Source organism: Anser brachyrhynchus (assembly GCF_964034855.1).
Source record: "Anser brachyrhynchus genome assembly, chromosome: 20".
NCBI classification, from domain to species: Eukaryota; Metazoa; Chordata; class Aves; order Anseriformes; family Anatidae; genus Anser; species Anser brachyrhynchus.
Genome location: NC_137713.1, coordinates 7,286,292 through 7,306,724, shown reverse-complemented (window position 1 = coordinate 7,306,724; position 20,433 = coordinate 7,286,292). Strand labels below are relative to the sequence as shown.

Genomic DNA, 20,433 nt, shown 5'->3' with positions numbered 1-20,433 from the left:
CGGACCCACACCCGGACCCCGCTTCCCGCTCACCCCCCCTAACCCGGCGTCCCGCTTTGCCTGGCAGCCAGTTCCGAGGCCCCGGCGCTGCGACAGGACCACGACGGCCGTGCTGCCCCTCCGTCTGCAGCGCTGTGACCCCTTCCATGGGCACCACGAAATAAAGACCCCCCGCAAAAACCCTCCCGGGCTCTCCCCGCGCTCCGTGCTAAGAATTTATCGCCGCGTGGCTCGTGGGGGGCCCTTAGAGCCCCCCCCGGTGCTCCCCCCGCCCCGCTCCTTGCCCTTCCCCGTCCTCCCCCAGCCCCCGGCGTTGCTGGGGAGGGGGCTCCGCGGCCCGGCCCCCGCCCGTTACCCCCGGGGGCTCCCGGTGAGAGCCCCCAAACGCCCACACGCGGGCACCGAGACCCCCCCGAGCAGAGGGGGCGGCTCGGCGGAGGCCGGGCCCCGGGAGCCGCCGGTAGCGGGCGCAGCCCCGCCGCCGTCCCGCCCCCCCCTCCCGGTCCCCCCCCGGTGCCGGTCCCGCCTCCCCCGGCTCGGGGCGTGCCCGGAAGACGGCGGCAGCGCCGGGCCCGGTGCCTGGCGGCCTCCGGCAGCCTCGGTGCCTCTCCGCCTCCGGTGCTTTTGCCCGCCGGCCTCCGGCCCCGCTGCCTCCGCCATGGCCGGCGGCGCCTCGGCCGCCGACTGCCTGCGGGAGTGGGAAGAGCTGCAGGACGGCTACCAGCGCATCCAGGTACCGCCGGGCTCCGGGCCGAGCCCCCGCCCGCCCCGCAGCCTCCGGGGCTCCCCCGCCGCCCCCCCCTTTTGCCCTAAGGGCTCAGGACCCCCCTCCCCGGCACCCCCGGGTGGCTCCGTTCCCGTCTGCTCCGCGAAACCTCCCGGGGAGAGGCTGAGCTCTGCCTCCGGGAGAGGCTGGGCAGGGGGCGAGGAGGCCAAGGGGAGGCAGGGGGAGGCAGGGGCTGGCACCTCCTGCTCGGCCCCCCGCCGGCCCCAGCGGCCCCGGTTCCCTTTTCCCCTCCTTCCCCCCGGCTGTTGCAGGCGCGCTGCGGCTGTGCCCAGATCTGGGGCAAGGGAGGCTTTGAGAAACCCCCGCTCTTGCTCCACAGGGGCTGTGGGGATGGAGCAGCTGGCCCCAGGCTGGCCCTGGGGACGTGACAGCTCTGTCCTGCGGCCCCGAGCCCCCCCGCCCCAGCACGGCTCTCCGTCAGACCCCCTTGGAGCGCGGTGGTCCCGGTGTGGTGCAGAGCAGCAGGACCCAGGCCGGCACCTCTTTAGGAGCGGGTGTCACGCACGGCACTTGGTCCCAGCTAACTGAGAGCAGCAGGAGCAGGGAAGGGTGTTTGTGGAGCACAAACGTCCTGCCGGGACATAAATCACTGCTGGGGGAGCGGGGAGCATCTGGGATCTGCTCCCCCCTGCTGCGGCCACGCTGCTCGTCCCAGGCGGGAGACCAAGGTGTTTCCCTCCTCTGTTTCACCTTCCCCTGCTGGGAACAGCTTTGACAGCTGCTGATAAACTGCTCGATAAGAACCGCAGGGCCTGAAACACGTCTACACCAAGGTCTAGTCCAAGGGTTGTCGCGAGCAGCATTTAATTCTTTGGAGGTGGCGGCGCTGGGGCTGCCCCCGGTCGAGTTAAGGTTGTTTTTCAGCTGACTGGGACAAGGAGCATTGACACAGCGCGGTCTCTCCTTTCCTGTCTAAATATAGCAGAAGAATGGCATCTAGCATTACCCAGGTGCCGTTGGGTTACAGTGGCACGTGGGGCTGTGCAGCCGGCCCCGCCGCGAGCCCTCCTGGCGCAGGGGCTCCCTCCAGCATCCCAGGGCAGGACTGGGGGGCCTACTGGCCCAAACCACGGGCACCCAGGGTGACAGCAGCAGCAAAGCCACCTCTGTGCCCCCACGGCAGCGTTTGAGTCGCAGCCCCTTGGCTGCGGTCAGGGGGTTCTGCTAAAATAACTCCTGAGCCTTCTGTGCTGCTGCTCCGGTCTCACCCCGATTCCTCGTTGGGCCGTGGGGCCGGGGGAGCAGGGGGCAGGTGGGCAAAGCCTGCCCGGTTTCTCTGGGGTCTTCCTGAGGTGCCAGCTGAGCGGAATGGGAGGGCATCAGGCACCCTGCGCCCTCCTAGAGCAGGTAGCTGGAGCGTGCTGCTCTCTCTCGTGCCCAGGATAATCACAAGCTGTACAAGCAGAAACTCGAGGAGCTAACCAAGCTGCAGGACGGGATCTCCAGCTCCATCGCACGGCAGAAGAAGCGGCTGAAGGAGCTGTCCTTGTCCCTCAAAAAGTAAGCTGGCATCCTGCGGCAGCCGGGGAGGAGAGAGCCACGAGGACGGGGCTACTGCATGCGCTCCCGGCTCTCCCCAGTGCAAACGATAAAAAGGGCTGTTGAGGTCTGGCTGTATGCAGGCAGGTTTTCCTCGGCTTTCCCTTCCCCAGATGTGCCTTGGCTGCAGTTGGGAGCTTGAGCTGCCTGCTTGGCAGTGGGAAGAGCTGGGAAGAGCTGCTGCCCCTTCCCTTTCATCCCTGCTCCCTTCCCTCCAGCAACCCCCCGGCCTGCCCCGCAGGAGCTCTCCCAGCAGCTGGAGGTGCAGACTCCCCTCCCGTTTGTCCTTCCCGTCCTTGGGGTGTCCTTGTCCGAGACACAGCCTCGCATCACACCAGCCTGTGCTGGGCTGTGACCGAGGCTACCCTGATGCCACAGCGCCTGTGTTTCCTCCCCAGATGCAAGGCCCACGTGAGTCCCGAACAGCAGGAGTCCATCCAGGAGACCCAGAGCCTAATCAAAGAGAGGCAGAACGTCTTCTTTGAGATGGAGGCCTATCTGCCAAAGAAGAACGGGTAAGAGGCACCTCGTGGTCCCTTTGCCAGAGGGACTCGGGACAGCCGGGGTCTGCGGGTGCCAGGGTCCTCCCGCGGCCGATCCTCTCCCTGCCAGAGGAGCTGCTGGGGAGGCAGAGGGCTGGAAGGTGGCCGGTGCCCTTGGAAGCTGTCGCCAGGGCCAGATCCTTCACCTCCACCCCTGGAGGAAACCTTAGTGCCCCTCTGGGGAGGACAAAAACCTTGGATGTGCAGCACAAGCCCCCAGCAGCTGTAAGGCCGCGAGGCACGACCCTGCTGTCGCCCTGCCCTTGCCCGCTGCCACCCTGCCTCGCTGCCCCAGGGTGCCTGGGACAGAGCCAGCCCCGGCCTCCCCGGGCCCCGCCACCACCTTCCCCTGCCCTTGAGCCCCTGGCCAGCGCCCCGCTGGGTGCCGACGGAGGGGGTGGCTCTGGCCTTGGCCGCCCCCCTGCCACCCTCGGGGCGGGATGCCAGCACCACGCATGCCTCCTGGCAGCGCCCGGTGGAAAACATCCGTGCGCCCCTTCCCCGGCGTCACCGCGCACGGGACGGGGTCAGGGAGGTGACGGCCGCGCCACGGGACGGCCGGGCAGCCGGCCAGCCCTGGGCAGGCGCCCACCGCACACCTCTGCTCTCTCGCCAGGTTGTACCTGAGTCTGGTGCTCGGGAACGTCAACGTCACGCTGCTCAGCAAGCAGGCTAAGTACGGCCCGTGTGCCGCGGTGGGCGTGTGCTTCGGGGGGGGTTTGGGAGCCCCTTGTGTCACAAGGAAGCAATAAATCTTCCCCCGGGATCGTGGCTGCCTTGACCCACCTCGTGCAGATTCCGTCCCTGCTCCGTTCAGTTCCTCCCTTCCCAGAACCAGCCCTTGGCCCTGCCTTAGCTCCCGTGGCCGGGCTGGGACGGACCGTTCGGATCTGCCACCAACGCTGTGCCTGAGTTTCCTCCACGTCAGGGACTTCCAGGAGGGACAGAGTTGTGGCGAGCCCCCCCCCGCCTCTTCCCCTGGGGAAAAACCGGGCTTGGCCCTCAGCCCCCACCTGCAGGGAAGCGCTGAGCAGAGAGCCCCGACCCCATCCAGTTCCATCAGCTCCCCGAGAAATGCTGAACGGACACCGATCTGCTCGGCTCCCCTGGGAGCTCCCCCTGCTCACCAGCATGAATGCAGCATGGTTTGCTCTCTCAGAAGTGCCCAGGGGACAGGGTTTTCCCTTCGCGCCTCCGAGAGGTTCCCAGCAGAGCGGCATTTTTGCCCGGCCAGGCAGGATGGGAGGACGCAGACTGGCAGCAGCCACCTTGCTCCAACCTTGTGCTTCCCCGCAGGTTTGCCTACAAAGATGAGTACGAGAAGTTCAAGCTCTACCTCACCATCAACTTGCTTATCGTGTCCTTCTCCTGTCGCTTCCTCCTCAACTCCAGGTGAGTCTGTAAGGTGCTGTCCGTAAGGTGCTGGGCGTGGGTGGGCATCCTGCAGCCGTCGCTGCTCGGTCCCTGAGCCCCGCTGCTGCCCTTTCACCCCCGCTTTGCTTCACCCCAGGGTGACAGACGCCGTCTTCAACTTCCTCCTGGTGTGGTACTACTGCACCCTCACCATCCGGGAGAGCATCCTGATCAACAACGGATCCAAGTGAGTCCCTCGGGGCTCGGGGAGGGCAGCCGGGAGGGGGGCGTGCAGGCACCTGGTCCCCCCCCCCATGGGGCCACGGCACAGCTCCGCGCTTCCCAAGGGAGCAGCTGATGCCTCCTACTCAGGGTGTGTAGCAAACCCCGGTAATTAGCCGCACGAGCTGGCTTTAGGAGGCAGTTGCTGGCGTGGGAGGGATGAACTCACCGTGTGGAGGTGGTGGGGAAGCCGGAGCAGCCCCCGAGTGCCACCTGGACCGGAGGCGCTGGGTCCCCGCTCTGCACGTGGCCATCTCATGGCCATCCCTGCGCCTTGCCTTGCCCTGGGAGACAGAGGGTGGCTGGCACGTGGCTGGCTCTGCTTTCCTGGGCTGTGCTTGGATCTTGGCTCCTGACCCCCCGCCTGTGTCTGCCTTCCAGAATCAAGGGCTGGTGGGTTTTCCACCACTACGTCTCCACGTTCCTGTCGGGCGTCATGCTGACTTGGTAAGCCTGCGTCCTCCTGGCTCCTGGGGGTTCGGACTGCAGCCTGCCTGGTGACGGGGCCTTTACCCTCCGTGCCCTGACCCGTGGCTGTATTCCTGCTCCACGGACATTGTGGTCTAACGGGCAGCTCCACGCGGTCCTCACCAGGCCCAAGCACTCCAAAGAGCAGCAGCCACCAGCATGTAGCAGGGCAGGCAGCACTGCTCCGGGCTCTGGGTTGGGAAACGCGACCCCAAAGTGTTGCAATCCTTGTCCAAGGGCTGCTGCAGTGTTTTCCTGACCCCTGCACCAGCAGCCTCCCCGCTGATGGCTCCCCAAGCCGGGCGCTGTTGCACTGACTTGCTGCAAACACTGTTCAACAAGGCACTAACGCGGGGGAGCTGCGCTGGGGTACCCGAGCTGGGGAGCCCCCCGTTTTGGTGGCAGCGGTGCCGTTACCGCAGCCGTGGGGCAGGCAGGGCTGAAGGCGTCTCCTCGCAGCCCCGCAAACCCCAGCCAGCATCCTCTCTCCCCAGGCCGGACGGGCTCATGTACCAGATGTTCAGAAACCAGTTCCTCTCCTTCTCCATGTACCAGAGTAAGTGCTGCTGTGCCTGCTGGGTTCTTGAACACGCGGAGAACTGGCTGCGGTTGCTCACAGCTCTCAGCTCACCTGGGTTTTCCCTTGGCTTTTCTCCTGCCTCCCCGGGGCGAGGAAGGTCTCAGAGCAGGGACGATGTGGCCGAGTGCCACAGGCCGGTGCCTCCTGCCCTCACCTGCCCTCTCCTTGCAGGCTTTGTGCAGTTCCTCCAGTACTACTACCAGAGCGGGTGCTTGTACCGGCTCCGAGCGCTGGGCGAGAGGCACAACATGGATCTCACCGTGGGTAAGCCAGGATTGCCCTTACTGGTTGTCCCAGACCTGCTGTCACCTCTGCTCCTGGGCCCACAGCTTCTGGCAGCCTCCCTCCCAGTACGACTGGTGCTAGGCTAAGTGGGAGCTGTGGTTCCTCTTAGAAGCAATCTAGACAGCGGCCTCTGCAGCCCAGGGAGCTCGCTGTGAGGGTAGTCCCACGCAAGGAGCTTCCTCCAGAGGCTCCACTAGACCCCAAGGCTAGGAAAACCTGCCTGAGTCCTCCCTGCACGCACAAGTGCCCTTGGGGAGGCTGCATGAGCCTTCAGGACCTCAGTGAGGGACATGGCCACTGAACTTCCCTGCCCCTGACCTCAGGAGCTTGGCTCCATCCAGCCCCCTAACAAGCGTGTTCTCAGCAAACCTTCATCCTCTGCAGAGGGCTTCCAGTCCTGGATGTGGAGAGGCCTCACGTTCCTGCTCCCCTTCCTCTTCTTTGGGCAGGTGAGTGGGCACCGATCCTCGTGGGGACCTGCAGGAGGCCAGAGCCTCAGGGGTGACTGAGTCGTGGCGTGTTCCCGCTGTGCCCTACGGAGGCCGGAGGCCGAGCCTTTTCCTTTTTCCACCAAAGCACCACCTCCGCAGCTTGGCTAGCGAGATGTGGTAGCAGTGCCAAGTGCTCAAGCGATGTGCAAAGTACAGCAGAGGGGCTGGCTCTGCCAACCCTCCCCGAACCCTTCTGAACGTCAGCTCTCGAGCTGCTGCCCAAGGTCCAATTCCTCCTTAAATCGGTCAGGCCGATGGCCGAAAGCAGTAGGCTGGTGGGGGGCTTGCTGCAGGCTGCTGGGCTCCAGAAGGTGGCAAGGAAGGGGGAAACGTCCCCGCTGGGTCCCCGGGGGGATGAGTGCTGCGGTGCCAGTGCCGTGCCGGGGCAGGCTGGCCTCCTGCAAGGTTTGTGCCTGGGGGAGTGTCGGGATGAGCAGCAGCACAGGGCCGAGCCTTTGAAAAGCCCTAAGCCTCCTGTCTCTGCAGTTCTGGCAGCTGTACAACGCCGTCACTCTCTTCCGGATGATCCAGCACCCGGAGTGCAAGGAGTGGCAGGTAAGGGGGGTTCCGGGCCGCTGCCCGGGGAGGGGGCGTCTGTGCTGGGCACGTCCCTCCGCTGACCCGCGCCTCCCGCAGGTCCTCATGTGCGGCCTCCCCTTCTTCATCCTCTTCCTGGGAAACTTCTTCACCACGCTCCGCGTTGTCCACCAGAAGTTTCAGAACCAGAACAAAGACACCAAGCGGGAATGAAGAGGGGCGCTGTGGGGGCCAGGACTTGTTTCTCCCCACTGGCTCCATCCTCCGTTCCCGTCTCCTTGCCTCGACGCCGTCCGGACTCGGGTGTCTCTCCCCGTTCCGTGGAGCAGGGGGCCCGGGACAGCCGCTCCCCTCCTCTGTGCCCTGAAGACATTTGCGGGCATGGTTCTGGGGTGGAGCCCGACTCCTCCTCGCCCTGCTGCGGGCAGGGAGCAGCCTGGGGCACCCAGCTTGCATCAGCACCCTTGGGACGAGGCCGGGCGTGAGGCTGACGGGTGCCTGGTGCTGAAGGCTCACCTTGTCCCCAGCCCTGCGGCCGGGGCAGCTCCTGGTGCTGGAGGCAGAGGCCAGCAGGGAGCAGCCGCTGCCCCGGCAGCCCCCTGGGCTTTCAGGGGAGGCCGGGGCCGTGCAGGCACCCTGGTTTCCAGCATGGGCTGCCCCCGGTTCCTCCTCGCTGCAGGGGGTGCTGAGCTGGAGGAGCTGGGGCAGGGGAGGGGTGGGAGCACCGCGAGCCTGCCCCAGGCTTTGCTCTGGAGCTGTGCGGCCAGCACCCTGGGCTCGCATCGCTGGAGGATGCATGCGCAAAAATAATAAAGGGAAGGCGCTGCCTCGGTTTGCTGGGGTCGTGGCACAGTTCGCAGGCTCTGCTCTGCACTTAGGGCCAGGCTGGCTGTGGGCTGAAGGAAGGTGGTGGGGAGGGAAGAAAACCATCCCCAGCTGCCCCCAGGCCAGCCTGGGGTGCAGAGCTTCCCAGCTGGGTGCGCTGGGGAGGGGAGGGCTGAGCAGAGCAGGGCTGGGAGCTGCCAGCACCCTCCCACTGCCCCCCCGGTACACACACAGCCCCGTGCCACCGGCTGCGGCCGCAGAACAAGCAGAGCAGGGACACCCCAGGCAGGATTCAGTGTCCCTGAAGCCCGGTACTACCGCAGGGAACTCCTGAAACGTAGGAAACCAAAGAGCAGTTCCAGTGCAGCTGTGTCTCGGTCCCGAGCCGCCTGCCTGCTGTGCACCGCCGCTGTCCTCACCTCCCTGCCTGGGCTTGGCACCTCGGGGAGGAGCTGCCCCAAGCCTCCTGCCAGCCCAGTCCCACAGCTGCCGCCTCTTCCCCGGGTCCCCTCCACGCAGGGAAGGCCGCGAGGCCGCAGCTGCTGCTCCTGCCTGCCTGCCGCCTTTGGCTGAGCAGGGGGCGTGTAGGAGGGCAGGGAGCAAACTACAGAAACAGTGTTTTTATTCCAAGGGCAAGTATATTTAAATAATTTACAGTCATTGGAAAGCCTGAAAGTTCTTTTTTTTTTTTTTTCCATGATTAAATCACAAAGATGTTAAAATAAAAATAGTATTTAAAAAAAATGAGCGTACACAGCATGACGGAGGGGCTGGGCATAGGGGAGCCAGCGGCTGCAGGACCCAAGGGAGCCAGCAGGGCCCCAGCAGCCGTGACCCCAGAGCAGGTCTCTTCCAGAGGGGACAGGAGCCGCCCCTTCCCTGGAGCAGAGGAGGGCAGCAGGGGAAGGAGAGGGGTGCCTGCGTGGTCCCGGCTGGGTGCTGGCTCTGCCTTTTCCTCAGAGCAGCCGCCTGCTGGCGTTTGGTGATGGCACGGGGCAGCTCTGCGCCCGAAGCCGGCTGCCAGCCCCGCGGCTCCAGTCCTAGAGGTGGCCGAACAGGGTGGGAGGGAGGCAAGAGCGGGTCGCTGCCCCACACCGTGCCCTCCCGCCAAACCCACAGCACGGGGTGGGGGGCTGCCCAGCTCCTCCACCCTCTGCCATCCCCAGCCTGCCTGGCACGAGGGGGGGCGGTAGCTCCGGGAATAAGGCAGCAGCTCGTGTGCGGGAAGGAGCCCAGAGCTCCCCCGGTGCCACCTGTCCCTCCTGCCGGCGTCGGCTGTCACCAACCCCAAGGCGAACGCCGGGGACGAAGCCCCAGCCACCCCCCTGCCCCTCTCAACCCCTTCCACCCCCTGGGGCACGCAGCCTGCCCTGGAGACGGCTGCAGCCCAGGAGGGGCTGGGGGTGACCCTGGGGTCGCTGTAGGCTGGGGACGAGGCAGTCGCCCACAGGAGCAGCGGGCGGGCAGGCACCTTCTGCCTCCCACAGGCCCGCTCCTGGGGACCCGTTCCCTCCCTGGCCCCACCAGCCCCGCTCTTAGCTCCAGACGTCCAAAGAGTAGCGGCCCTTAGTCATCAGTTTCTTTACATAGTCCGTGGCCTGGGACTGGCTCATGTTCCCATACTCAGCCACGATCTCGTAGAAAGTGTTCTGTACGTCCCGGGCCATGTTGCGGGCATCCCTGGAAAGGAGAAGACCGTGAGCGAGGTGGTGACACGGAGCCACCAAGCCCTGGTTGTCTCTGAACACCCAGAGGGGGAGGGTTTGCTCAGCCCAGCACGTTTAAGCTGGCTGCTCACCATCCCCTAGAACAAGGATGACACAGCCCTCCCAGGACTTGTAACACAGCAGTGGGTAAGCTGAGTCATGCCCGTTTTCCAAAAAACAGGAACATTTTCCCAAAGTCCTTTCCCTGCCCCTTGGCTTACCCACACACATAGATGTGAGCATTTCCGTCATTCACCAGCTTCCAGATGTTCTCCTTGTTCTTCTTTAGTAAGTGCTGAACGTAAACCTGGCAGGAAACAAGCAGGGGGGAGGTGAGAGGGGCAGAGCCCCCGTACCCCCAAGCGGTGTCACAGGCTGGGGCGAGGGAGGGAAGCCAAGCCCATGCCCACAGCTCACCCACCCCACGCAGCCCCACGAGGCAGCAGGAGCTGGGGGTTCCCGTGACTGCCACGGCCGTTCCCTGACAGCAGGCTGCGTGATTCCAGCCTTATTTTCCCCCTAGCACCATGAGCTGGGCAGGGCGAGCAGCCGGGGGGGCGGGCAGGAGCAGTACCTTCTCAGCCTGGTCCCTGGAGAAGGCGACGTTGAGCTGGGTGAGGACGCCCTCCTGCTGGAAGCGGGCCAGCTCCTCGCGGTACAGGTAGTCCTCGTGCTCGCGGCGGCAGCCATAGTACAGCACCGTCTCGCCCACCTCCTTGCCTGCGGGGTCACAGGGCATGCATTAATCCGCCGGCCCCCAGCAGCACCCCGGTCCTGCCACCCCAACCTCCCCCTGTCCAGCTCGCCCAGGAAAAACTTCTTTACCGAAAGGGTTGTTAGGCATTGGAACGGGCTGCCCAGGGAAGTGGTGGAGTCACCATCCCTGGAGGTCTTTAAGAGACGTTTAGACGTGGAGCTTAGTGATATGGTTTAGTGGAGGACTTGTTAGTGTTAGGGCAGAGGTTGGACTGGGTGATCTTGGAGGTCTCTTCCAACCTAGATGATTCTGCGATTCGGGGCTGGCAGAGCCGTGCTGCTGCCTCTGTTTATGAGGAGAAGCTCATTCAATTCTACATGCGTTAGAAATGAGTGTAAGTGACCCGACTCTGCTTATTTGGGGAGGTGGTCGCAGATTTGACCCATCAGCGAGGTGTGGCCAGCACAAGCTGCTGGGCAGATGGAGGCGCTGGCCAGCCCCGCAGAGCACTGCCCTGCGGCAGCTCGTGCCCGCGGAGGTTTCTGGGCGCTCACCTTGCTGTTTGAGCCAGGCCCGCTCCTGGATGAAGCCGATGAAGGGGGCTATGCCAGTCCCTGGTCCGATCATGATGACGGGCGTGCTGGGCTTGAAGGGCAGGCGGAACTGGGACTTCCTGACGTACATGGGCACCAGGGAGTTGCTCCCGTTCTCGTTGGGCACCTTGTTTTTGAGCCAGTTGGTGGCCACCCCTTTGTTCAGCCGCCCCGTCTTGGTCTCGTACTCCACCGTCACGGCGCAGATGTGGATGGCGTTGGGGTGAACCTGCGGGAAGGGGACGTCAGAGCCAGGCGGAGAGGGAGCCCCCACAGCAACGTGGGACACCCAGTTTCCCTCTGCGGACCCTACGCAGGTCGGGATAACCCCACTTCTCAGGCACGGAGGGACCGTGGTGCTGTGCTGCCAAAGCTCCAGTGCCTTCCCAGCACCCTTCGTCCCTGCCGGGAGCACGCTCACCTTGGAGGAGGAGGCGATGGAGTAGTAGCGGGCCTGCAGGCGGGGCAGGAGCTCACACAAGTGGTCGATGGGGGGGCGCAGCGAGGGCATGTCCTGCAGGATGGCCAGGATGTTCCTCCGGGCCTCCACCACCCAGCTGAGGTAGAGAGCCTGCGGGCGAGGAGGGCACGTGCACGGTGACTTCCCCACGCAGCCACCAAACACCCGCAGAGCTCCCTGCACACGGTGCCCAGCAGCCCTGCGTCCCTTCTGCCCCCCCCCCAGCCCCGGCCCCCAGCCCTAGCCCCAGTTCAACCCAGCAGCTCTGCTGGGAAGGCTGCAGCTCCCACCTTCCCCTCCGCAGTGGACGATGCCATTTTTCGGAGGCGCTCCTGCTCGCTGCTGTCGGTGGCGTACTGCGCCAGCTCGTAGAGCACGTTGGTGCGGGGCGGGTTGGTGATGTCCAGGTAGTACGTCAGGGCTGTGCGGTACGACGTGGGGCAGGGGAAGGGGTGTTTCTTATTGGATTCCTCTGGAGGAGACAAGAGGAAAGAGGGAAAAAAAAAAAGTAAGTGAGCAATTACTTGTTAAATCAGAGATTTCCTGCCAGTGCTACATGCAGTACAGGGGTCAGACGCAGCAGGGGAGGAGAGAGAAGCCCCAGGGCTGAAGCAGCCTCCTGGCCAAAGCCCTGCTCCCACCGCGAAGCAGCGCCAGCACAGGGCAGCTCCGTCCCCAGGCAGCTGTCTCCTGGCTGCCCATTCTGCATTTCACAGGTGCCACCCCGACGGGACACTGACCCAAAACATCCACGCATGCTGCAGAGGGCAAGGGCTTGGCTCATCGTCCCGTTCTCCAGGGGCAGCAACATTCAGGGCAGGGGCAGCAAGAGTGCAGCTGGCCCAACAGCTCAGGTGACACGTCTTGCTCTCTGCCTACCGTCTCCAAGTACTTCGACGCCCCCCGTTTTTGTTCCCTGCCTCCCACGGGAAGTCTCACTGCACACACACACCTTGGGAAGGCCACGCGGAAGGCACGGCGTGCTCTCAGCCTGGAGAACAGCAGTGCTCGGACCCTGGGGTCCACGCAGAGGTGGGAGCAGGTTTCCCAGGGTGAGCTCAGGGCTGAGACATCCAGCACGCTGCCAGGCCCAGCAGGAGGAGGCTCTGCACGGCTAGTTTGGCTTCATGCTCTTAATGCCCCCGTCAGACCTGCCTTCAGAAGCATCCTTCAGCCACGGACATCTGTGCTCACAGCCCCCGGGGAGGTGAAGCACCAGCAGCCAAGGCTGGAGCCATTCAGTTTAGCAAACTAAGAGCACCAAAAGGGACACGAATGACGATATGAGGCCAGAGACCAGGCCAGAGCTCCACCAGTGCATTAAAGCCAGTTGCTCTCTGGAAACCAGGAGCCAGCTCCCGGGCCAGCAGCTCTGATGCCTTGGGGCAGGCTTCACCGCCTCAGGAGCAAGATGGGCAGCAGCTGTAACCTCCCTCTTGCCAGAGGCCAGCTCTGCTGGGAACGGTGCCCAACAGAAGCTCTTTGAATCAGCACTGAGACGTGCTCTCCTCCGGCAGCTCCGTCCCCAGGGCTGTGTGTCCTCCAGGGACTCAATAGCAGCGTTTCAGGCTCCAGAGCTCCTCTGGAGCTCTGGGGCTGCAGCAGCAGAGGGATGCTCTGGTGGGCTGGCGCTCTGTGATCAGGAGCGTGCTGTTACGTAACTTGTTGAACGGGCACACCGAGTACATTTCACAACTGACCCACTTCGGCTGGCTCACAGCAGGCTCTGAGCCACTGCCGCAAAATGGCTCCGCACTCGGAGTGGCCGCGGGATGTCCCTGTTTGCCTTACGGGACCCGGAGGGGATCTGACCTCTGCTCTGGTGGCAAGGACAAGAGGCTGTGGCAGAAGGAGAGCTACTGATGCTCAGGGGTGATCAACACTCACCGTCCAAGTTGTTCAGGGACATGATTGTATCCAGGTCCGTGCCCAGGATCTCGCCAATCTGATTCACCAGAGATGAGTCATTGGCCGGGTACACAGCCACGTGGTCCCCAGACTCGTACCTGGTACGAAAACAGGATGAGAAGAGATGAAAATTGGCACTTCTTGCCCACGCCAAGCCCAAGCTGCTCAGCTGGAGGACGAGCAGGCTGGAGCTCAGCAGGACAGCAGGGCTGAGCTGCTGCACAGCACCTGCGGGGTCAGGGACCCCGGAGCTGGCAGTCAGAGCAGCACAGGACCACTGGGGAATAATGGTTTTAAGATCCTAGTCTTTTATGGGGGAGCTCCAAGATAACAGCAGTTTTGCCACAGACTTCAGTGAGGCCAGGCTTCCAGCAAGGACAGGCCAGGTCCCTGCGCTGTGCTTTCTCACAAGCACACGGTCGAATTTAAGCCAGCAAGAGGGCTGAAGAGCTGGGCTCTATCCTCCCTTTGCTCATCCGTCTAAGCCAAGCAAACGTAGACACGAGCCATCCCCAGTTCCTGCCCCTCACAGTTTGTCTGCCCCCTTGTTCTTTGGATGACCCCTAGAGAATTCCTGCAGCTGGCACTGCCCAGGTGGGAGGGATGTGCAACCATGGAGGGGCTCAGGGTGGTGAGCTACAGCCCAAAAAGTGGGAGAAAATCCTGATTTGGAGTACCTGATATGTGGTCCAGAAGCCAAGAGGGGGCAGTGTTAAGTTTTGGCTCCAGACAAAAGAGGGCAGCAGCCTCCCATGGGCACCTACCTGATTTTGGAATTGGAGATGTCCAGCTCCAGGTGCATGAGGTGTCGCTCTCCGCCCTCGTTCAGCTTACGGTTCTCTGTAACCACAGCCAGGAAGGGGTTCTTGGCATCAAATGGTCTGGAAGGAAAGACAAAGACCTCTGGGTTACTCTCCCGCAGGCTCACAGCACTGCTTTCATCCCGGAATGCTCCAGAGCAGGCTTCCACCATCTGAGCACAGGGCTGCCCTGGCTCTTGTTTCAAAGCACACCACAGCACGAAACAAATTACGATCCTGCTGCTACCCGCACTGGCAAAGAAAACAGATCATTTTCCTTCTAAGCACAGCCCAGCAGTCAACAGCTCCTACCCCATTAAGAACAAGTGATGCAACAGGGGATTAGAGGGAGTGTCACATCTCAAAGCGACATTTCAGGTTGGAATTCATTTACACAATTAATCTCCCCACAGCAATACTGCAAGCAGCCATCGTGCACTAACTACTCCGGGGGACGAAAGGCTCCAGACTGACCTCGAGACAAATGCTGGGAACTTACCAGCCAAAACAGCGCCTGTGAACACAGCCAACTTCTCAAACACCAATGATTCATTAGCTGGGGAACCCCCAAGAGTCCCAGGGGAAATCTGAGCCCACAACTCTTAGGCAAACATCTGCCCTATGGCTGTGCTGCCAAAATGACCCTGCCTGCACGGCATGTGGTGTTAGAAACATCAAGAACACCAGCAGCCGAAGCCTGACCCATGCACACTCCGTCTGGGGGTCTAGGGCAGTTTGGCACTCACGGCTTCTGGTTCTCGTAGCTCTTGAGACGGCCCATCTCACCCGTGTACACTTTGTTCATGTTCACGTCCGTGTGCACCACGAGCTCGTACTGGCGGATGCTGGAGAAAAAGGGAAAGAAAAGAGGAAAAAAGTCAAACTGGGAACAACAAGATACAATTGGAACCATCCCCTGCTTTGCTGGATTTGCTGCAGTTCAAAGAAAAAGCTACTTCCACCCCTTCATCCCTCCTGAGACATGAGCAAGCACAGAGATGATGCAGAAAGACCAAACAGAAGAAACATCCGCTTCACTGGGAGTATCACCAACCTAACAGCCACCCCCGAAGGAACTAAACCCAGCACATCGACCCTTCAAAACAGAAATCCAGAGCTGCATTCGAGTTTGTGCCAGGACGGGCTCAGTCCGAAGAGCCCCACTCACTGATCTGCTCCGTGTGTGCCCCCCAGCCCGGAGGAGGTGGCAGCACGCAGGAAGGGGGCAGTGGCTCAGGCCTGATGGCACAGCCACCGCTCAAATGCGGTCGATCCCCCTGGCACCCAGAAGCTGCTGCTCCGACACCCACCTGGACTCTTCTCCTGTAGCCTCCACCCCGAAGTGCTCGCACACGGCCGGCCAGAACTGCTCCCTCCAGGTGATGAAGTCCTCTTCCAGGCTAGGCAGGGCAAAAGAGAGGTTCAGTAATGCTGCCCATGAGAAAGCAGAGGGGCATTCCCAGAGGAGCCGTCTCAGATCCCTATGAACTTCCTCCTTCACCATTTGCCCTCGGAGCCAGGCAGTTTTGGTACCTCCACATGCCCACAGATCAGCCTCAGAGCATCTTCAGGGCACGAAGTGGATGGGAGGGAACTCCTGCTGCACCAACCACCCCTCCCTTCAGGGCTCTGCCAAGGAAGGTTTTGTTATTCAGGCTTGGTCTTTGCCCATCTCATGCCCACTCCTGGCATTAAGTCACCCTCCTACAAGGCAGGTTCCAACCTGGAAAGGTTTATTTTCCTAGATTCACAGAGCCTCCCACACATGGCATAGCCCTCTAATTAAATCTTGCAGTCCTTGGAGGCAAAGCCACAGGTTGATGTAATTTCCACGGTTAAGCTCCTGCCAGAAGGGTGTTCAGGTGAGCACAATCATTTCTGGACCTCTGAGTTGGGACAGTGCTGCGTTCTACCATAAAGCAAACAGTTCACAAAGAAATGGAGCCTGGCTCCTCCACGGGGATGGAGGAACTTAGCCATGCAGGCTGGGATATCAGGGGAGCTGCAGAAGGGCACAGGCAGAAGAGGCTGTGAAGCCTTGCAAAGAACACAGCTACGGTCATTTAAAGCTGCTGTGGGATTTCCCCAGGTACAGGACTCCCTAGGATGCTCCAGGTGCCAAGGGATCTGACTGATCTCTGTAGGAGAGAGACCAGACACACACTCAGGGACATGTCAGCTACCACAACTAGCCCTAAGGAGTTAATTTCTGTCTTAGCAGTAGATCCAACTCCCTGCCAAGGTCCCTTCCATGACGCTTTAGCCGGCTCAGACCGACCCTAAAGCCGAGCCACTCACTTGCCATCGTCATCTCCCAGCCCAAGTTCAAAGATGCGCTGAGCTCCGAGCTCCTCCAGTCTCTTGTCCACGTACTTCCCCATGGCATTGAAGTGTTCGTACGTCTTGTTCCCCAGCCCAAAGACCTGGAAGAGAATGTTGATAAGCACAGGGAAGCAAGGACTGGATTTCCCCCAGCCAGCCGGCGTCCTCTGACCAGCAGCACACAAAGGATGATGAAATAAGAACACAGAAGACAGACAGCAGTAACTCTCCTGGGTCCCCATCAGCTATTTGTGAACTTTCTGAGTTACGACCTACCCCTGGCTTTGCCCAGGAGACCCAGAGAGTGCCTGCTCAGCTGGCACCTCTGCTCTGAGCTGGGCCTCAGGCACACTGAGGGGACGTGCACACAGGAGCTGCCCGTGCCAGCTCCTCTGGGGACCAGTAAGGGGCTGGACTGCCAGCAGACCACTTGCGGTCCCTCCCCTCCCACAAACCGCTCAGCGAATGCTTCCTGACTGCTTTGTACGGAGCAGCTTAACATCTCCAGCAGAGGATTTTCCCCTCGTTTGCAATTGTGATGCAGCCTAAGGAACTTGGCTGGGGTTTAGGTGAGGTGGCTGTATCTCAGCCAATTATTCAGCTCAGCACAGGAAAAGAGCCACGCACTCCTCCGAGTGATTTAATTTGTGGGAGAAGATCCGGCCAAGGGCTGCTCAATTAGCTTCTGAACAGCAGCAGCAGCCTGTAACTCATTTACAGACCTTATATTCAATGCCTGCTGGGCTGTTTGCAGCAAGACATCGCCAGCAAACCCTCATGATTTAGGGAGTGGAGAGCGTGCTCCAACAGCTGCGTTTAAAGCCCCCAGATATGTGTTTGCAAATATCTGTGCAGCTTGGAGACAGAGACAATAGGGACCGCATCCAGAAGAGGCACAGACATCATGTTGTGCCTTTACCCAAGCCACGTGCAAGCACAGTGGAGGGCTTTTGACTTTCCTGCCCAAATGCAGCAGAAACTGGAACAAAGCAACTTACTGCAAATCGGAGACCCGACAAGTCAGCGTCCGCCTCCTGCAGCCAGTCGTAGAAGTCCTGGGCATTGTCCGTGGGGTCGCCCTCCCCGTAAGTGGCCATGCAGAACACAGCCAAAGACTTATCGATCTCGGAGAGGCGGCTCAGGTCCGACTGCAACAAAGCAAAGAATAAATCTCCAAGGACCCCACAACACGGTTATCGGGCAAACCTGTTCCTACAACACAGCTACAGCCCCGGTGCACAGAGCAGCACCACGTCATGTCAAACAACTAATTACAACAGGGGCTGGGGAAAGACCAAAGCCACCTGAAATGGCAAGGGAAATAAAGCTAACCACACCCTCACTGGGCTGAAATCAATACTTCTACCCCACTACAAAAGCGACTGGATTTTCTATCTAGGCTGTAAGGGACGGGATTGTTGTTCCATCTAGAGAACAACATGGTATCAGTGCCTCTGTGCCAGACTGCTGCAGTGTGGGACCAATGCTAACTACAGAAAGAACACGGAGCAGGTTTCACGCTGCCAACAGATGACTTACGACTCCCAAACACCCCAGGTTACCCTCCTTTTTCAGACACGTTGCAGAGTTCACCCCAAATCCATAGACTGACATGGACCGAGCCCACCTCAGCACCTCTCAGGCTCATCCAATTTCCTTTGCTCCTCTAAGTACCACTGCTAACAGGGCGACAGTCCCTTGGCCACGTTCTTTCTGCTTTTGGGGGGCCTCTGGACGGATACGATCTATCCTGAGGCCGTGTTCGTGTCTAAGTTACCAAGTCATACTCCTCTGGGTCTGCTGCCATGCCGCGGAGGCCATAGCGGTGAGCGTCCTTGGAGAGGCGATTGGCAAACTCCTCCGCCGTGCCCGTCTGGGAGCCATAGAAAACCACGATGTTTCGTCCCTGGAGAGAAGAAGAAATCCCCGTTAAATGGTGATTACTCATCTGGCAAAGGCACAGAGGAAGTGTTTCTCGTCAGAGACAACGGGAACGCCTGGGACCAGGAGCCCGGCAGCTGGAAGGAGCCTGCGTTTGTCCACGAGGCGCCGCCAGGCTTGTGGCAGAAGACTCAAAGCTAAGCTGTTAGCAGGAATATCACTCTTGTCATCTCCGAGGTGACTCGGGTCAGACTACAACCAAAGAACAAACCCTCGAGGTTTGTTCTCAGCCTCGAGGCTGCACGGTGACTCCTGGAAACAGGGAACTCCCTGGACGAGAGCAGCTTTGCCAAAGCTTTGGGGAAGTGCCCCAACACAGGAGCTCCTGCTCTGCAGCAGGCCAGCTACTTTGATGTAAAATGGAAAACGTATCCAGCCCTCGCCTTTCCCTCTGCTTCCTCTTGCGTGCAGTCCAGCAGTCAAAAGCTGCCAGCTCTGTGTGCAATTCCCATCTCAGAGCGAGCCAGGTTCGGGAGCCAACCCCACAGACACACAGCTGGCAGCCAACGACTTTGAAGTCCCTGCCATTTCCCTCCTGACTTCGACCTCACGTTACATTTCTTTTTTTCTTGCATCAAATTGTCACTTTAAATTTCTCTCTCTAAGAGCAACTCTCATGCACGGACTGCTCGAGCTGCTCCTGCCTCCCCACGCAGCCCATCTCCGGATGCTCCTTGCAGCAGACACGTCCGGATGCAAACAGGTCCCCCCCGCTGACAGTCCCCAGGGGAAGGGGGATGGCACGAGCCCCGCCATCCTCCCAGCACAGCGTGCATCCAGGCAGCTTACCGTCTTCTTCATCTTCTCGATGAAGCTGCTGTCTCTCGGTGAGGATGGTCTGAAAGACAGGAGGAATCCCCGTTCAGATGAGTGCGCTCATTCTTTAAGGTCAGGGATAAGCAAGGAGGGAACAAAGTGGTCCCCAACCTATATCGGATCTCAGGAAGGCTTCCAAAGAAGGGAGATCCCCCATCAAACACACGTGTTTAGCCTGTCCCAGGCTGTCCATCTGCAGGGTGGCTTCTCCGCGCGCAGCCACGGAGCAGAGGAAAAGCGAGCTGCTAGGAAGAGCCCAGGAGCTCAGCCCTGGGCAGCAGGAAACTATTACTCTGAAAACTGCCCCATAACCGCTGGGCAGGTTAAGGGACCTCACAGAGCTGGGATGCGAGAGGATGCCTTCAGATTAACCGCAGGGGCTCAGTCACGGTGCGAGAGGAGAGAAGGGAGAGCTCCCTGCCTCCCCTCCTGCGCGGCAGGCAGGCTCCGCTTCTGAGCCATGCCCCCAGGGGCGGGTTCTCCAAGCTTGAAGTCACACAAGGCTAAAAACCAGCTGTTCTGACCTCAAAACAGACCTTCCCAGAGCGTGCCAGACATAAGTCCCAGAGCTGGGAGCCCCAAGGACACACAGAGGCTCCACGGAGGATCAGAGCCTCTGGCAAGGCGACCGCTGCCCTTCGAGGTCCCGCAGTGCTCGTTCCTACACCAGGGCTCCCGTCCCCAGCACAGAGGGCACGGCGGTGGCTTTCTCCGCTTTGAAAGAGGGACGAACCACACCGGTGTCAGGATCACCCAGGCAGAGGTTCGCTCTGCTACGGCTGCCCTGCTAGGTGGGAAGCCAAGAGAACCTAACCGTCCTAAACGCATTCGCGGGCTTTTAGGGTCGCAGCACGAAAGCAACCCAGGCCTGGTGGAAGCCGGGCACCCCCAGGCACACGCGGCTGCGCCAGGTTAGCCACTGGAGCCTCTTCAAGGCAGGAGGACAAGTGCCAGGAGCTCACTTGCTGCCTGCCCTGCTGGAGCTTCGGTGGCGTGGAAGAGGGGAACGCGGGACCCGTTCCCATTTCTCTTTCACAATGGAAGAATGCAAGGCTGGGTCTCCTGTGGGAAGAGAGAAGCCTCCAGGCAAAAAACAAATGGTTTTGGCTCCGGCCCATGTGAGAATGTGCAGAGCTCACTAACAGTTTCCTAAACCCCGCGGCCCGGAGGGGGGGATCTGCGCGGGTGTGCGCAGACTCTTGCAGAGCACACACAGGGAGCAGCAGGGTGGGGGGCGTCCAACCCAGCACACCCCCGAGCACCCCTTTCCGCCCCAACCCCACAAGGAGCTCCGTAACCAGGCCCCGCAGCTCCCAGCACTTACATTCCCATACAGCATGCGTGAAAGATGAGTGAATGCTACCCAAAAAAGCTTCCCATGGAGGCTGTGCTCCCAGGAGAGCCGCTCTGTGCCCCCGTTTGGCCCTCCCGTGCTGTCATTTGTACCCTGCTGGGGACAGGGGCACGGCAGGCATCTCCCAGAGAGCAGCCCCAGCCCTGC

At 61.2% G+C, this 20,433-nt stretch overlaps 2 protein-coding genes across 10 annotated transcripts in view; one reads left to right on the top strand and one right to left on the bottom strand.

Annotated features, from left to right (window-relative positions):
- Positions 1-523: 523 nt before the first annotated feature.
- On the top strand, positions 524-7,696 carry TMEM120A (transmembrane protein 120A). Its single transcript, XM_080563150.1, has 12 exons — positions 524-733; positions 2,169-2,287; positions 2,725-2,841; positions 3,485-3,544; positions 4,165-4,260; positions 4,379-4,468; positions 4,885-4,950; positions 5,466-5,527; positions 5,723-5,815; positions 6,221-6,285; positions 6,814-6,882; positions 6,964-7,696. The coding sequence occupies exons 1-12, from the start codon at positions 659-661 to the stop codon at positions 7,075-7,077; spliced, it is 1,026 nt and encodes a 341-aa protein (XP_080419276.1). The 5' UTR covers positions 524-658; the 3' UTR covers positions 7,078-7,696.
- Positions 7,697-8,307: 611 nt separating this feature from the next.
- The window catches only part of POR (cytochrome p450 oxidoreductase), a 38,217-nt gene continuing 26,091 nt past the window's right edge, over positions 8,308-20,433 (bottom strand). For all 9 annotated transcript variants that reach the window (XM_080563066.1, XM_080563067.1, XM_080563068.1 and 6 more), the window contains 14 exons: positions 18,906-18,954; positions 17,953-18,081; positions 17,174-17,323; positions 16,152-16,276; positions 15,164-15,253; positions 14,600-14,698; positions 13,818-13,934; positions 13,033-13,151; positions 11,436-11,617; positions 11,107-11,256; positions 10,647-10,914; positions 9,970-10,115; positions 9,617-9,702; positions 8,308-9,369 (listed from right to left, as the gene is read on the bottom strand). In XM_080563066.1, the coding sequence (XP_080419192.1) occupies positions 9,225-9,369; positions 9,617-9,702; positions 9,970-10,115; positions 10,647-10,914; positions 11,107-11,256; positions 11,436-11,617; positions 13,033-13,151; positions 13,818-13,934; positions 14,600-14,698; positions 15,164-15,253; positions 16,152-16,276; positions 17,174-17,323; positions 17,953-18,081; positions 18,906-18,954 (1,855 nt within the window). In that variant the 3' untranslated portion in view covers positions 8,308-9,224. The remainder of the gene's footprint in view (positions 9,370-9,616; positions 9,703-9,969; positions 10,116-10,646; positions 10,915-11,106; positions 11,257-11,435; positions 11,618-13,032; positions 13,152-13,817; positions 13,935-14,599; positions 14,699-15,163; positions 15,254-16,151; positions 16,277-17,173; positions 17,324-17,952; positions 18,082-18,905; positions 18,955-20,433) is intronic.